Source organism: Gorilla gorilla, chromosome 4, assembly GCF_029281585.2.
Source record: "Gorilla gorilla gorilla isolate KB3781 chromosome 4, NHGRI_mGorGor1-v2.1_pri, whole genome shotgun sequence".
NCBI classification, from domain to species: Eukaryota; Metazoa; Chordata; class Mammalia; order Primates; family Hominidae; genus Gorilla; species Gorilla gorilla.
The window spans coordinates 94902627-94921027 of record NC_073228.2 but is presented as its reverse complement, the minus strand read 5'-3'; the positions used below and the strand labels follow the sequence as shown (position 1 = coordinate 94921027).

General features: G+C 37.8%; 1 protein-coding gene across 7 annotated transcripts in view; it reads right to left on the bottom strand.

Annotated features, from left to right (window-relative positions):
• ADGRV1 (adhesion G protein-coupled receptor V1) overlaps positions 1-18401 on the bottom strand; it is a 596887-nt gene that overhangs the window by 363334 nt on the left and 215152 nt on the right. For all 7 annotated transcript variants that reach the window (XM_055387526.2, XM_055387529.2, XM_055387534.2 and 4 more), the window contains 9 exons: positions 17114-17252; positions 16469-16651; positions 15981-16213; positions 13517-13665; positions 11772-11973; positions 11040-11259; positions 6786-7025; positions 5227-5376; positions 3731-4204 (listed from right to left, as the gene is read on the bottom strand). In XM_055387526.2, coding sequence (XP_055243501.2) covers positions 3731-4204; positions 5227-5376; positions 6786-7025; positions 11040-11259; positions 11772-11973; positions 13517-13665; positions 15981-16213; positions 16469-16651; positions 17114-17252 — 1990 coding nt within the window. The remainder of the gene's footprint in view (positions 1-3730; positions 4205-5226; positions 5377-6785; positions 7026-11039; positions 11260-11771; positions 11974-13516; positions 13666-15980; positions 16214-16468; positions 16652-17113; positions 17253-18401) is intronic.

Genomic DNA, 18401 nt, shown 5'->3' with positions numbered 1-18401 from the left:
TGCAGCTAGATCGGTGTCTGCCCAAACAGCTGCCCAGTTTTGCACTTGAAACCCAGGGCCCTGGTGGTGTAGGCACCAGAGGGAGTCTCCTGTCTGTGTAGGTTGTGACGACTATGGGGAAAGCACAGTATCTGGGCCAAAATGCATGGTTCTTCAGGCTCAGTCCCTCATGGCTTCCCTTGGGTAGGGGCGAAAATTCCCCAACCCCTTGTGCTTCCCAGGTGAGGCGTCACCCTACCCTGCTTCGGCTTGCCCTCCATGGACTGCACCCACTGTCCAACCAGTCCCAGTGAGATGAACCGGGTACCTAAGTTGGAAATGCAGAAATCACCTGCCTTCTGCGTCGATCTCACTGGGAGCTGCAGACCGGAGCTGTCCTATTCAGCCATCTTGCCAGCAATTCCTGCCTATTGTTCTTGATGGCATTGGGCACAAACAGAAACGATTTATGGTACCATAACATCCTGTGCACATGCCAACACTATTTATCCACATGCTCTTATAACTGGCTGTTCATACACTAGACAGGAAGCAACATGGCACCAGGAATTGTTTCTCAGTCATCTTCGTATCTGCTGAGCTTCTCACAGTGATTGGCATATAATAAGTGCTCAATAAATGACCTAGCCACAAATATAAAATTCCTCTTGCATTCTGAAAAAGTATTTCAAGCCTAGACTTGTTTCTTTAGCAGGTCAATGATTCTTATTGTCAGTCTGTGCCTCATTAAAAAAAGCCAGTTGTTAACCAGGTGTTAACAACTTACCAGGTGCTAACAGTTGACACTCCAAGGTTCTGGTGTTAAACCTACAACAAGACTCTTTTGTTCTTAGAGCCTAATGGAAACCTACCCTGTTAAAAGACCCACTTGCAGGTTAGAAGCCACAGCACAGAGGGTTAGATACATCATGGCCCTGGGGTCCTTCTCTGTGGCTTACCTGTCCAAAGTCTCAACTTTTATCCAAGAAGGTAGAAGAGGGAGGACAGGATGTAAACTCTTGTAACTAATATCCCAATCTTCAAAGAGCAATGGGTTATATACCGGGTGAGAGGGAAGAAAGGAACCATTGAAAAAAATCTTGTCTTTGGTTTAAGTGCATGTCACACCTTTCCCCAAACAGTTCCTTGGAAGACTAACTCACCAACACCTGAAAATCTATGTGCAGTCTTACACCACAGTCCTGGAATGTGCCAGAGAGAAGGAAGCTGTGCAACTTGAAATAGGTTAAAAAGAGGTATTAAAGTGAGCAAAAAAGAGGGTTTTTATGCATGCATAAACTAGTAAACTTTTGTTACTCTTTATGAAAACAGAAATCATAAAAATAATTAAAATGGGTTCAAAGACAATATTAAGAAATTCATAAATGATAATTCATTTATCATATTAGGAAAGCTAAGTATTTTTATGAACTGCAATGCTAAGCTTTCAAATGAAATGAAAAGTGGACTACCACATGCTTCAAAATGTTCCAGGTACCGTGAAAAACAATCTAACAACTAGGCAGATCAAGGGTGTTAGTCCATGTAATATACATCACATATTTTGGTTTTCTTATGCCTGAGAGCAATTTTGTACTATACACGTTGCTTAGTAAAACAATAGAATATCTAATCTTCTCTTTGGCCTGCCTTATTGTCAAATGAAAACTTACTATAAAATGATACCAGCTATTTCTAGAAAAGTTAAAGGATTGCCCCCTAGTGTTCTTTAGCAGCTTATAAATTGAATATGTTCAGAATGTAATGCTATGAATACATGGGAAAATGTTTCAAGTTACACAATTTAGGCATACTGTATTTTTTAAACTTTTTCTAATTTGTAAGTGAGACTTGATACAATGATACTCTGGTTAACTTAATCCACTTCTTTTTCCATTTTTGTACTGTTTAGCCTTGAGAGCTGTCGGATACAGGAAATGCAGGTTAGAAATTGATAAAGTAAGGTCATGACATTGAGTCAGTTTCCCAAGGAACTACAACAGGTCTTCAAATCACATGGTTTCACTCAATGCTGTTTCATATAATGTTGATGAGAAAAAAATCAATTGCCAGCCAGGGCCACTGTCCGTGTGGAGTCTGCACATTCTCCCCATATCTGCGTGGGTCTCTCCAAGTGTTCCAGTCTCCCCCACATTCCAAAGATGTGCACGTGAGGCTGAATCAGCATGTGTCAATGATTCCAGTCTGAGTGAGTGTGGGTGTGAGTGTGACTGTGCCCTGCGATGGGATGGAGTCCTGTCCAGGGTTGATCCCTGCCTTGAGCCCTGAGCTACCATGGAAGGCTCTGGCAACCTACAACCTTGAACTGGAAAAATAGGGTGAATAATTATTTTGTTTTTATTACTCTTTCTCAAATGCAGGTATAGCTCACATTTATTTCAACGTTTAATTTCAAAGTAGGTGATATTTAGTATAAGTCTGGCGCTGTTTTTGTGACCAGAAATATGCTGTAGGAACTTAACTATTGTTTATATCAATTAGCTTACGGTAAAATTGTTTACATTGTACATCATTTCACTTAAAGCTGCAGTTTCCAAGAACCTGTGGCATTAACTGAGGAAATATTGTACAGGAATGTAGGAATAGCTATGAAACCCATGTCTCACTAAGAAGACCCCATTTGTTTTCTTTATTAAGCAACTACAAAAGGCTCGGGTACACAACACATCAAAAGGTAGCACTGTGAGTATGGATTAGTGTAACAGGCTTGTTGCTTATCCGGAAATGATAGCCTATTTTCTATGAATCACAAGTTTATATGAAACTAAGCTGACACTGGCTAAACACCACACCTCCATGAAAGCAGCACCCAAATGCTCAAGCCTTCATGGAGTTGATTTGGGTGTTCCCAAAGGCTTCAGAATTCCCCTCTTCACCATTCCTCGACAGAGAGAATATATTCTCCTTTTTCATTCTCTCCTAGCTACACAATTCACCCTGCAAGTTTTTCTCAAGATGGCGCCAATCTGTCTACTTCTTGGACAGCCTTTCTTGCCCATGAGATAATTAATCCCAATGCCATAATGCATCCAGTGGCAATGAATGCCATAATGCATGCACAGAGGATGATATGACATGCACCATCCTTGGGAGGAATTAAAAAAACAGTCACTCAATCACTTTCTGTGGTTCAGACTGAGAAAGACTGCTGGGCTGTCTGCTTAAGCCACAGGACATCCATGCATTCTGATCACCCACCCCAGATCTTGGCAGAGCAGCCTGCTATGATTTCTCCTCATTACCATTAGAGAATATCATAGCCAATTTCCTACATTTCAACTTTTCAAAAAGAGAAGCAGTTACCAGTCTCTGTATTCACAAATCCTCTTCATGTAATCTATTTCATTGCACTACTCTTTGCTAGAAGCACAAAGAAGCCTACAAATTTCTCCCCTTTGACAAGTATCAGTGTGTGTGAGTGTGCATACACATGTCCATGGGTGTGCAGGCGTATATACACACCACTGGAAACATTTCCTAGAACTTTGTAAGTATTAAATAAGTGTCTGTTACTCTCTACACAAAAATCTATTATCTCCATCCAAATAGTAATATACTTATTATAATCTGCAAATGTATTATCCAGTAGTTACTAAACATTTTCAAGGGCATTTTTTTGTGGTTCCATTTAAATACCTGAATAAGATTTCAAACTGATTATGAGGTAAGCATGGGCACTCCTGAAAGAGTTTTATTGGAATGATCAGGAAACTGAAGAAATGCCACAAACCTGATTCTTTATTGGCACCACGTCCACTTTATATGTGGCACCATCTTTGACCACCAGCTGCCTCTCTGCATTTTCGGTAACAATCGGCTGTTCTTTATGATCCGATGATATTCGAAGCCCAACAGCCACATCTCCAAATGTTCCAGCAAGCCGGGTTATGTTAATCTGGATGGATCTAATAAGGTTCTGCCCAATAAGTATTGACTGGCGATCCGAATACAGGGCAAATACTCCATGTGGGTCATCATTTGCATAAACAGAGAACCATGTGATACTTTTCTCCAGATCCAGTTCGGCTCCTCCCTCTACAGAAACAAGCTGGATCACATAATCTTCCTCTATCTCAGGTACCTCATCTGGTAGCAAATGAACATCAAAGCTAGCTTCACTCTCTCCATCAGCAATGGTGAAAAATCCACTGGTGGAAAGAAAGTCTTCAGTAATGTCAAACTCACTACTTAATTCCCAGTAAACCTAAAATAAAAGAAAAAACTCAACAAAGTTATATATTTCAGTATATTGCACCAAATTCCCTTAAATTATGTTTTTCTCTATAATATACAAAAAAATATATAATTGTGCATCACTATATTCAAAGCCAAACTCTCTAAGTATATGTTAGCTTGGAAAGTATACTGACTCTTTCAGGCTGCTGAATGCTATTTGCAGGACAAGATTACAAAATCTCATTATTTTACCTGCTTCTAAAATATAGCACAGTTTGAAGGGACACAGAGAAGCAAGCTACCTTAAAAATTCCAGTTCCACAAATAACTTTAGTAGTACACCACACACAGTATTTCAAGGTAAAAAGTAGATAATTTGACAATTCAAATCAGAATTTTTGTTTGTTTTTAATAAAAAAGGACTATCTATGAGATATAAAAAATCAATCATTATTTTCCAAGAATTGCTGGCCTCGAAACTATGAAGTGTCAACTGAAGAAGTACCAGTTAATATCCAACACAGAAAGAGAGGTCAGTGTATAGAGAAATTTCACAAAATATGTTTTCCCTGCAAACAAATTACCTTGATCTGTTAATCAAATATCATGAAAACTTACAAGGGCATCCCCAAACATTCTATATAAATATACATGCAAAGACAACCTCTTAAAAAACAGTTGCTAAATGGAAAAATTCTAATGAGAAATAAGGCCCTGGAGAATTTACACAAATCATTGAGAGGCTTAAGTAGGAAAGCCTTCACGTTATAGCAAACAATAAAATGTAAAATCATTTGGTTCTTTATGATTAAGTGTGAGGAAAATCTTTCTGAACTAACTGTAACCAATTTTAATTTAGAGAGATAGCTAGAGGTTGATGCTGATGAGAGAGCCCAAAGATGTTTAAATAAAGCCTCTGTTTCTCTGAAAACTCACGTAACTTTAGTTTATCAAAAACTTTAATTAACTAGAACATGCAGTTTCTCTGTCCCTCTTAACCACATTTGTTAGGCAAACTGGTACTTTGAAAAATCAAATGAAAAATAATACCATAATCTCTCCAAAGGTGCCCTTGACTCTTCTGACAAAGAAGGTAATGAGCAGGGGCCCTTCCAGAGCCAGAGGCTCTGAATAAGTCTTCTTAGACAAAGTCTCAGGAGCAAACTGAACAACTCCATTTGGGTCACCAAACTTTTGTATCTAAAAAATACAAACAGAGAGCAGAGAAAACAATTTATAAAACAATAGGGATGAAATTATAGTATCCAACATATTAACAAACAGAGAAGCTGAGGAAATGAAAGAAACATAAAAATGACACTTGAATATACTCTACTTAGCTACCTAATTTTTGAAAACTTCTTTATCACATTGACTGTTACCTAAAACAAGTAGGTTCTTATTCCCCAAAGATGATGGGAATAAGAATCCAGAAAACTCTCATTTGTAGAATCCCAAGAGAATAGTAATTTGATGCCTGAATTTCGCTTTATTCATCTCATATTTACTACATTTAATCAGTTAATTTTAGCTAAATTCTTCCTACTAGCTATGATATACACGGAGTGAAGCAAACAGGCCCTGTGAGGACTAATTTTGTGTATCAGCTTGCCAAGAATACAGTGCCCAGTTGTTTGGTCAAACGCTCATCTATATGTCACTGTGAAGGTATTTTGGAGATATGATGAATACTTACAATCAGCTGACTGTACATAAAGGAGATCACCCTCAAGAATGTGAATGAGCCTCATCTAAACAACTGAAGGCCTTAAGAGCAAAAACTGAGGTTTCCTGGAGAAAAAGGAATTCTGCCTCAAGACTGTAACTTAGGAATCCTGCTTGAGTTTTTAGCTTACTGAACTGCTCTGCTCCACAAAACTGCAACTTCAACTCTTTCCTGAGCTTCCTTCCTGCCAGCTTATTTCATGGATTTTGGACTTGCCAGCCCTCACAATCATGTGAGTCTGTTCCTTCAAATCTCTCTCTCTCCCTCCACCCCGCTGTGTGTGTGTGTGTGTGTGTGTGTGTGTGTGTGTGTGTGTGTGTTTGTGTGTGTCTGTGTCTGTGTGCATGTCTGTCCTATTGGTTTTGTTTCTCAGGAAAACTCTGACTGATATAGATCTCAAATAAGAGTATTTTACAAACTTCAAAAAAATGGGTCATCCCTCTGCATTATTTTCAGTAGTCTTGGTCCCAGCACTTTTTGCCTTAACTAAACAAGTACCATTTTTTCCTTCAAACTATCTGGAATATAACTAGTTAATAATTTTTACATTCCCTGAAGACAAAGATATCCAATGTTTGGTATGCTATAACAAATACCTCTGCTCTAAAACTGTCAAATATTCCAAAAACACCAAATTTTCTCCAAGCTTGTAAAATAAGTATCATATATTAAAATGTTTTTTAAAAAAATATTACCAATAATCAGGCTATGCAATGAGCTGACATGAAAACCAAAAAGTTTGACCCTTCAGAATTATTATGATTTTATTTGGTTTTATAATTTCCAATTTATCACAAGCTTATAGAGTTTCAACAAATGTAAATGTATTTTCTGATAAATCCATTAAATCCACATTTTGTGAGAAAAATAAAGCCATACATACGGTTAATGTAACATCTTTAGCTCTGGAGTCTAATTTAGCTTCTCCTTTCACAAGATGAAGTTTAATAATGAATGTCTCTTCAACTTCAATTTCTTCATGAGGATAGATTGTCAGAATTATGGTTCTCACTCCACCTTCTCCTTCTCCAAAATAGAACAACCCGCTCACTGGGTCTGCAATGTCTCTATTCTGTGGCAGTAAGGCTTCTTGAGAGTTGGGTCCTACTGTCTCCCAGTTCACCTGCGGGATGTTTTTGGTTTTGGTATTTATTTAATAGAGATCAATTTTAAGCAAAGAACTATTTCAGGGTATCTAGTATTAAGAAAACATATACACATATAGGAAAATTATTCTAGGATAATTCCATCAAATTCCTGTTTCATAAACTTGTTTTTTTTTTTTTGTTTTGTTAAAAATAACGATATTTGCAGCTGGGTGTGGTGGCTCACGCCTGTGATCCCAATACTTTGGGAGGCTGAGGCGGGCAGATCACCTGAGATCAGGAGTTTGAGACCAACCTGGCCAACATGGTGAAACCCCGTCTCTACTAAAATTACAAAAATTAGCCGGGCGTGGTGGCAGGTGCCTGTAATTCCAGCTACTCGGGGCTGAAACAGGAGAATTGCTTGAACCTGGGAGGCGGAGGTTGCAGTGAGCCAAGATTACGCCACTGCACTCCAGCCTAGGCAACAAAGAGCGAAACTCCATCTCAAAAAAAAAAAGAAAAGAAAGAAAGACAAAAAGATATTTGCAAATATAAACTACATACCTATAGTATTCATGAATAATTTGTCATCATATAGGATAAAAACATATAAAAATCTATATTAAAATACGTATTAGAGAAATATAAACATTTTAAAAATATATAAGTACAATACTGTCCTGCTGTGTGCACAGGCTGTGCCAATCAAAACCTATATAAATAAGACAACAAAACCATGGAAAAACTCCGCTGTAGACCATGCAAAAATGCTAAATCTACTTATACTCCTAGTGTAAAAGACACGGAAATCTTCATACATTGTTATAAGAAACAAAGTTTTCTACATTTCTATGATTTGAAATGGTATGCCTCTCACACAATCTACAAAGAAAGAACGTTGGGCACTTGTTTTTGCTTCTTGATCTTTCATCAGCAGCCCTCCAGCTGACTATTTCCTTCTTGAAACACCATGTCCTGTCATCTTGGCTTATGTGATACTTATGTGCCACCTGCTTTCCTAGTTTTCCTCCTCCTTTACTTCTCAAGCTTCTCTGCTGGTTCTCCTTCCTCTGATCTCCAAATGGTAGAAGCTCAGGACTCAGCACCATATCCTTCCCGTTTCCAGATATGCCCCTTAGGCCCCACGTGTTCAAACACCTCCCCATGTGTCAACATCTTCCAGACCTGCGTCTGCAGCCCTGACCACCCCACAACACACAGTCGCATGCTGCCCTGCCTACGTGACCACCCTCCCCTAGGATGTCAGTAGTATCTCAGAAGAACACGCCCAAAACAGAACTCTTAATTTCTCCTTGAGCTTCTGCGTCTTAGTAAACAACCCTACAAATTATCCAGCTGCTCAAACTTAAATTCAAGGAGTTATCCTTGATTCCTGTCTTTCCCTCAGCCTCTACTTCCAGCCCAATGAATTTTTCTTCCAAATATCAATGTATACCCACTTCTCGCCATCTTTATTTCCACCACCTTGTCTGAGCCACCATCAGCTTTGACGTGGACAGTAGAGGGAAATAAATAGCCTCCTAGCCATCCTTCCTGCTCCTATGCTGCCCCACCAGCTTCTTGAATCCATTTTCCTTGCAGTAGACTTAAATGAGCTGCTTTAAAAGACAATCTGGTGACATTGTTCTCTTGCTTACGATTTTCTAATGGCATCCTATTTGCACTTAGAATGAAATCTTTTTTTTATTATTATACTTTAAGTTCAAGGGTACATGTGCACGACGTGCAGGTTTGACACATAGGTATACATGTACTATGTTGGTTTGCTGCACCCATCAACTCGTCATTTACATTAGGTATTTCTCCTAATGTTATCTCTCCCCTAGCCCCCTACCCCCCAACAGGCCCCAGTGTATGATGTTCCCTGCCCTGTGTCCAAGTGTTTTCATTGTTCAATTCCCACCTATAAGTGAGAAAATGCGGTGCTTGGTTTTCCATCCTTGTGCTAGTTTGCTGAGAATGATGGTTTCCAGCTTCATCCATGTCCCTACAAAGGACATGAACTCATCCTTTTTATGGCTGCATAGTATTCCATGGTGCATATGTGCCACATTTTCTTAATCCAGTCTATCATTGATGGACATTTGGGTTGGTTCCAAGTTTTTGCTACTGTGAACAGTGCCGCAATAAAAATACGTGTGCATGTGTCTTTATAGCAGCATGATTTATAATCCTTTGGGTATATACCCAGTAATGGGATGGCTGGGTCAAATGGTATTTCTAGTTCTAGATCCTTGAGGAATCGCCACACTGTCTTCCATAATGGTTGAACTCATTTACACTCCTACCAACAGTGTAAAAGCATTCCTATTTCTCCACATCCTCTCCAGCATCTGTTGTTTCCTGACTTTTTAATGATCGCCATTCTAACTGGAGTGAGATGGTATCTCATTGTGGTTTTGATTTGCATTTCTCTGATGACCAGGGATGATGGCATTTTTTCAGGTGTCTGTTGGCTGCATAAATGTCTTCTTTTGAGAAATGTCTGTTCATATCCTTTGCCCACTTTTTGATGGGGTTGTTTTTCTCTTGTAAATTTGTTTGAGTTCTTTGTAGATTCTGGATATTAGCCATTTGTCAGATGGGTAGATTGTAAAAATTTTCTCCCATTCTGTAGGTTGCCTGTTCACTCTGATGGTAGTCTCTTTTGCCTTGCAGAAGCTCTTTAGTTTTATTAGATCTCATTTGTCAATTTCGGCGTTCGTTGCCATTGCTTTTGGTGCTTTAGACATGAAGTCCTTGCCCACGCCTATATCCTGAATGGTATTGCCTAGGTTTTCTCCTAGGGTTTTTATGGTTTTAGGTCTAACATTTAAGTCTTTAATCCATCTTGAATTAATTTTTGTATAAGGTGTAAGGAAGGGATCCAGTTTCGGCTTTCTACATATGGCTAGCCAGTTTTCCCAACACCATTTATTAAATAGGGAATCCTTTCCCCATTGCTTGTTTTTGTCAGGTTGTTGTAGATGTGTGGTGTTATTTTTGAGGCCTCTGTTCTGTTCCATTGGTCTATATATCTGTTTTGGTACCAGTACCACGCTGTTTTGGTTACTGTAGCCTTGTAGTATAGTTTGAAGTCAGGTAGTGTGATGCCTCCAGCTTTGTTCTTTTTGCTTAGGATTGTCTTGGCAATGTGGGCTCTTTTTTGGTTCCATATGAAGTTTAAAGTAGTTTTTTCCAATTCCTTGAAGAAAGTCATTGGTAGCTTGATGGGGATGGCATTTAATCTATAAATTACCTTAGGCAGTATGGCCATTTTCACTATATTGATTCTTCCTATCCATGAGCATGGAATGTTCTTCCATTTGTTTGTGTCCTCTTTTATTTCGTTGAGCAATGGACATCTTTAACCTGGCTTAGGAGGTTCTGTGTGATCAAACATCTATTGGGCCCTCTGGTCTATCCTGTGCTGTTATCCCCTTAACTCCAGGCCCCAACCACATGAACCCCTCCATGCCTGAAACATGCCAGCTTATGCCTCTGCAGAAGCTATTATTCCTTCTGCCCAAATGCTCACCCTTCTAACCTCTTTCTCATAATGCATCTTTCAGCTGAAATATCACATCCTCACCAACAGCACTCGCAATTGTGTCTCCCAATTTTACAAGCAGAGCCCTTACTGTTATCAATTTATTTTTAGTTGTTTATTGCTCAACTCTGCTTAATAAAATGAAAACTCTGTAAGAACAGAGATGAGGTCTATCTAGTTCCTCAATATATTCTCAGTACCTAGAACAGGGTGTGACACACAGAAAGCACTCAACAAATACTTGTTGAATTAATGAATTTTATCAGAATCATTCACTTCATTTCTAACAAGCCCTCAAGGTTCCCTGAGGACAGACGTATGCCTTATACATTTTTATGTACTTAATCTGGCTCAAAAGCTGCTGTACACATACAAGATAATTAATAAATATTGATTGATTGTGAATAAAGAAATAAATATACTTGGGGAATGAGAAAACACACTACCATACTCAGTCTATCAAAAATTATATTTAAAGTCATGGGGAACATAAATCTACCTGAATCTCTCCCAAGAGTCCTCCAGTCCGCTCCAGCACCAGTGATAAAATCATTGTGGAATTGGGATTAGGAATAGAAATTTTGCTTTGATTGAGAAACCTTATAACTCCAAAGGGAGAGTCACTCTTAGCTATTATGATTCTGCTCACTAGGTGGCGCCCAAGGACCGCTCCTCCAGTAGCTCCAGTGAGTAGAATTTCAATGGGCTCCTCAAATTCACTGCATGGCAAGAAGGAGCAATTCTGTGAGTCTAAACATATTAAAGTGCTTGTAAAATCCCAATAACCAGTCATTTTCCAAATTGGTCATACATATTCAAGGCACAGTAGTCACACATCAAGTGGTAAGAAGTGGGTGCTTAGCTAAAAGAATGAATGATTAACATCAATATTACATGACCTAGGGCAGTTGTAGGGACTTTCTTGCCCTCTTTTTAATTGCTTAATGCATAAAGAAAGTGAATTAAAGGATGTTTCCACATTCTGATTAGATTATTTAAGTCTAGAGAAACAGAAAATATTATTTCCTTTATTTGAAATGAAGTGACATATGCAACCACATCGTCTCCTAGCCCCTCTTTCCCTACCCCTAGTACCCCAAAAGTATTTCACCTGTTGTTTCCCAATGGACACATATTATCTAAAGTTCTATTGTCAGTGCAAAACATATGTAAGAGTTTGAACACAATACTTATGTCTTATATGTGCCCACATTATTTTCTATATACCAACCTTTCATTGTCATCAATAATGGAGATATTTATAAAACTTAAGTTTTGCCCATGCTGAAAGGTGACTGTACTGCCATGCAAAATGTAATCAACACCTCCGGGACTGGCAGAGGAGCTCTGAGAGATGAAATCAGCTGTCACATAGCCATAAGTTCCACGTAGCCTCACCACTGGGATCATGATCAGCCCAACATCTTCCTCCACTGTAATGGGAACTTGGAATTAACTGGTAAGCCAGACAGAGCAACTAACTTATAAGATTCAGCCAAATTAAACCTGGCAATTAAACATAATGGCACAAAGTAAGCACTCTATGTTTTCATAGTTCTTTTATCATTTTAAAGGGGGATTGGTGAAAACCTCATGACATTTTTTAGGAGGAACATAGTTTATCAGATGTTGAAAGTTACACAGAACAGTACAATTAGCAATTAAATAATGTATTTAATCAGTAGCATTGGCATTCTCCCTCTGTGTACTACATACAAACAAATGATCCTTGCTTTCTAAGACAATGTTAGATGGATACAAAAAAACATTTGTTTGTGCTCATAGGAAACCACTCCGGATTGCTTCCACACATTCAATTGAAATATAAATATGGTAATATAAATAAATGAGGTTTATGATATGTATATCATATGAATTTTTTAAAAGTCCAGATACAAGTACAATTTGATTACATTTTCAGTTCCTATGAAATCTACTTGTGAATCTGAAAATGTGTCTTGAATGTTTGATTTCAACTTAAACATTATTTTCAAAAATGTATTTCTTAAGCTATGCTAAATTCTGCATATTAAAATATAATTTAATAGGGCTCACATTAGCTATGGCTAAATAATACTCAATGCATATTATAAATGTAAATATACACTGACCAAAATTCCCAAAGATAATGAATCTAACAGAAAACAATGAACTGAAAAAATTCTAAGTCTCATTTATTTCTTAATGCAAAAATGTAATATGATTTTTTCCAGGTATACATTGAAGTTCACATAATAGTGATGCATTCCACAACTTACCCATAAACTCATTATAAACCAACTCCTAAAGCAATTTTTTATGAACTTTAAAAATGGCTAGATAACCAAAGAATTTTGATAGAGGCAATGAAGCCAATCAGGTTAAATGCAGCAGTAAGATATTTATTTTTAAAGTCATATTCATATTCTGCCTTTGAATAAAATCATTTCTTAGAAAGGCAGCCATCTCTTCCTACCTGGGAAGGAATATAACCATATATTCTGTATTCTGCTTCTACAAGAGGAAAGAATTGGCAATATTAGGCAAGCTGCTACTGGGGACTGTTTCAAGAAAGCAAGATCAAGGATCCAGATACTACCTGTATCTCTAGGCCAGTAAAATATTCATTTCAAAGATGATTATTCATTAGGAAGTGAATATTCACTGATTTCTAGTCACATAGGAAATTAAATATGCACAAATTACAAAGGCTTTCATTAAAATGTTTGAAACAGAAACATTTTAATAATCCTAATGTTAAACATAGTTTTTCTAGACAGGCTTGTTCCTAACATTGCCATTCACAGCAAGGTTCAAGACTACCCAAAGATAACTGAAAATGTATTTCAAATAAGTAAATAAATATAAAAGTGTATATGTGTAAACACAAACACACACACCCACACCAAACTAAAACAATTTACACACGGAAATTCAAACTAATATAATTTGGAAAGTGGTAGTAAACTTACTTACAAGCTAGCTGACTGAACCTACCTTCGAAGGCAGTATACTTTGGGTCAAATTCAATGATGCCTTCTGAGTTATCATTTTTCATTATTATGATGCGAACAATGGAGATGTTTCCTATTTCAGGAGGTTGATCTATCTGAAGTCCATTTTCTTGAATGGTAAAATCATACCCTCTTCCGAAGTCATACAAATCAAAATAAAATAAAATACAACAACAACAAAAAATACATAATTGCATAGCATGAATTAAAAGATCCTCTTAGCTCCTACAACTTAGTTCTATAAAGTACTGCAATATTTTTAAAGATCCTCAACACTAAAGTATTCTCTTTTTCCTGAAATGATGTTTTGAAACAGATTGCTGTGTTGCTCCCAATGATTGGTGCCTGTACGAAGCCAAAACTAATATAAAGTTACTAAACTTGGGCAATGGGAAGATAATAAACTGTGAGGAAATCAGAAAGATGCTGTCATAAAATGAACCTTTGGGAATCACGGCTGAATACATATACAGTAATAGACCTAGTGCACTCAGAGATAGGTAAGTAAGAAGGCAGCCTTGAGATTTACAGTGTTAGGTTAAGATGATTTATTCAAAGAAATAGTGAGTGTCATGACACTAATTAAATTTCAAACTAAATCATCAAGATTCAAAAGAAGTATCTCTCAATACCAACCTGGGCAACATAGTGAGTGAGACCTTGTCTCTACTAAAAACTAATTTTAAAAAATTAGCCAGACATGATGGCACATGCCTGCAGTCATAGCTATTTAGAAGTATGAGGTGAGAGGATCCCTTTAGTCCAGGCATTCAAAGTTGCAGTGAGCTATGATTGTGCCACTGCACTCTGTCCTGGGTGACACAGCAAGACTTTGGAAAGAAAGAAAAAGAAATAAAGAAAAATAAAAAAGAAAGAAAAGTATTTCAATTTCTACAGAAACCAATCATAATCAATTCCTCTATCCTTAATATAGATGGTAGTTTACTTCTGTAATGATACTTCTGCAAAAGAAGTCTTTTTTTAGATTAATATTATTCCCATCAAACAAAGCTTCAACTTCCAAGGCTTTGAAATATGACTTTAATTCCTCATGCTAAAAAATGCCGATAAACCATTTTAGTCCTTCCTTCAATTCCCAAATTCTATTCTGGTATTTATACCCTACCTAGAGTTGAAAGGTTGAAAGTTGGTGAATTATATAAAAGGCAAAATTAGAAAATTGAGATTTAGAATATTAAATGATAAGAGTAACTGTTACCAGTAGTCTGAGATGGGCTGTAGATTAGCTAATTGTACTACTTACCTTTTGAGATCAAAGAAAACCTAGAAATTTATCTGGAAGGAAAAACTTGTTTCCCCAGAATTAAACTTACATAGAAACTGCTTTTTAAAAAAACAGTAGCAAAGAAGACAAAATCCTCAAGCTCTAGCTGGTCAATAACACAAATATGATCTCACACTAAATGAGCTACTTTTACCAAATTGCATTTATTTAATTAAAATAGTCAGTGATCAGCTCAAACTTTTTACTATATTTACTAGGAGTACAAATTCACTCTCATTGCCAGGCATAGAAGCATTTTTGGGAAATCTAAAATTTGAAGGGTATGTGAGCCCACAATATACTTTTTTTCCCAGATGGGATGATATACACTTAAGTCACTGAGTGACATATTTTAGTTTAAAAAGTTTTTAAAGCATGATATTCACATTACAAAGGCAAAAATATTTTCATGCACAAGAAAAATGTCTTTATGATTCTTCTAAATGCAGGCATTACTCTAGTTGAAGGGCCCACCTATCTGCTATCTGGGCAGAGGTGCTGGTAGGTCTCTCTCAACCTGTGAGCTGCAGAACCTGTGAGTACTTAAACATGCTAAAGATGTTTTTCCACCTCATCAAATCTGCCCCACTAAATCAGGGAATGAAAGAGACTCATTAAGGTTAATTCATTATCTTCCTTGAAAACATGGTGCACATTAATGGCCAACTAGCTTTCGCTCAAATTTTTTCCCACTTTAAAACTACAGGGCAAGCATCTATGTCATTCACCCACAGAGAAGACGATACAGACTTCAGATGAACCAATGAAAGAAATCCCTCCCTTCAGCCCTTTCACAAGTATGGAAATCAAAAGAAGCAAATTCAGCCACACCAGCTGACCTCTGATTTAGAGAGCTGTTAGGCTGTGTCTTCACCAATTAGAAGCCCTTATCATATTCAACTTCCTGGCTACCCAGAGTGAGTCCACACAATAGAAACACATACTTTCAATTTTCAGAGGGAAGTTATATTTAAGAAAATTTAAAAAAAACCCCAGTCATTGTCATAATTTCCCTTCAATGTCCTGTTCTAATGTCACACAAATCTGAGAAAGAGTAGAGAAAGAACTGCTTTAGAGCTCAGTATTAATCTCTACACAATAGAACTTTCTCTCTTTCTCTCTGCTCTTTGCTTTCTTTTTCCTAATTGCCTTTCTCCTTTACCTTCCCTGGAGTTCCACCTTTGTAACTGTCAGAGAAAATTCCTCTGGGCCTTCAGGATAGTCATCATCAAGGATTTCAACATGCAGACTTTTCCTCTTCTCCCCTGCTTCAAAGAGGAGCTCCCCTGCTGCAGGAACAAAATCCAAGCCCGCTTCCGCTGTCCCACTCATCGTCTCGTACCAGAGTCGCACGCAGCCAAAATCTCCACCGGAACGGATGATTGTGATGTTAACCTATGCAAAATGCATTTTCTTATTTGATTTGGATGTTTAATCTACCAGACAATACTGTCTGTAACTAAATGTTCTATTTACCAGGATTGTGTTAAAATTACATATAAGGTTATAAAATTATATAGATTATATGTTAAAATAAGGATGTTTGGAGCAAATTAATCAGTTTATGAAAACTTTGGAATAGAAACAAGAAAACATTTTCATATCTAAAAATAAAAATGATATTAAAATCTTAAGCATTTCATACTATACCCTCTGTGCTTCTGACACTCGAAGTTGCTCATGTGAAAAGGCAAATCGGCCATAGGGAGAGTCGCTGGCCACCATCGTGATGTTGGCAGTGCTGCTGGATTCACTCAGAACTCCTCCCTCACTGACTGCAGTGAGCTGAAACTCATAGAAGCTTTTTTCCTCGGGAATGTCATCGTTCAAAGCCTAGAGAAAGACAAAGAGTTATCGACAGTAGAATCTGTGGAATTTCAAGAAAAAGTCCTAACCTCTAAATAATAACAACAGATTTTGTAATATTAATCTCCTCCTCATTCCCACTCTTAATCCCACACACAGGCACCTCCACAATAACAAATGCTGTTATATTAACCTTCTCCCCAGTCTCCATTGTCAACTGTACACACACACACCACACACACACACACACGTGCACACCAACAACCACAAATGCTGTAATATTTACCTCTGCCCCATCCCCCACTTCTAACCACACACACACACACGTGCACACCAACAACCACAAATGCTGTAATATTTACCTCCGCCCCATCCCCCACTTCTAACCACACACACACAAACACACCCACACATACACATATGCTCACACATGCGCACACACCAGCACAGAGAGTAAAGGGCATAACAGAAACCAGCTAATATTGATACCTGTATTACTACAATGACTGCAGACTGTTCATCTCGCATTGTCAGTTTTCCTGATGTTTCAGCAAATTCCCCCACGGAAGGAGGGAATATCCTCCAGAACACTGTGACCTCCCCCAAAATCCCTGGGCCTCGAACAAGGCTACAACAATAAACAAATGTATATCCAATACATTTCAGTTGAAGGTACTTTTCTTAAACATTTTCTCTGTCTTTTAACAGTAATCAATTTTCATCCATTTCAATAACAGTTTTCTTTTAAATAACCTCATTTACCAAACTATAAACCAAAGAAAGTCTTAAAGTTCCAAGATAGTAACACCCAAAGTATTAAGCTAGTATAAATCTATCTTGACAGGAATACAAGCAAAAACTGATTACTAAAAGCAGAAGGTTTAAAGAAATAAAAAGAAGTATTAATATTTATAGGCTTTTCACTTAACACGCAAGGTACAAAATATGAAAAGTCTAAGTTCTCTAAAGACCGGAAGACACTTCATACAAGGGCATGCTGATGGGAAGGGATAGTCTTACTTCTGGATAACTACCATGAGGATAAAGTATAAAGTCAAACCCAGCTATGCCATTGATAGTTGCTTCCCATCCCCCGTAAGAAAATTTACGAGAAACAAACTTGCCTATGATCATACTAATTTAGTTATATGATAGGCCCTGATATGGTTTGGCTCTGTGTCCCCACATAAATCTCATGTTGAAGTGTGACCTCAAGTGTTGGAGGTGGGGCCTGGTGGGAGGTGACTGAATCATGGGGATGGACTTCCCCCTTGCTGTTTTCCTGATAGAGTTCTCACAAGATCTGGTTGTTGAAAAGTACATAGCACCCCTCCACCCCTTCCACCTGCTCCAGCCAGGTAGGACATGTCAGCTCTCCTTTCGCCTTCTGCCATAATTGTAAGTTTCCTGAGGCCTCCCCAGCCATGCTTCCTGTACAGCCTGCAGAACCTTGAACCAATTAAACCTCTTTTCTTCATAAATTATTCAGTCTCAAGCAGTTCTTTATAGCAGTGTGAGAACAGACTAATACAGACTCTGATTTTAGAACACTTGAAAGCAAAATGTTTGGCCCTGATGATGTTCTAAGGAATGATTTTGTAGCTAAGACACACAAGCTTGCAGAGATGAAGTAACTCCCTTATATCACATGTTTAGTAACAGAACAGAGGTGAAAACATAGATTTTCTGATCTCAACTCCATGTGCTTTCCTTGGTGTAATTTGTGCAAATCACTCAAGAGTCAGAAACCTTCTCATGATCTAACATCAAGATAGGT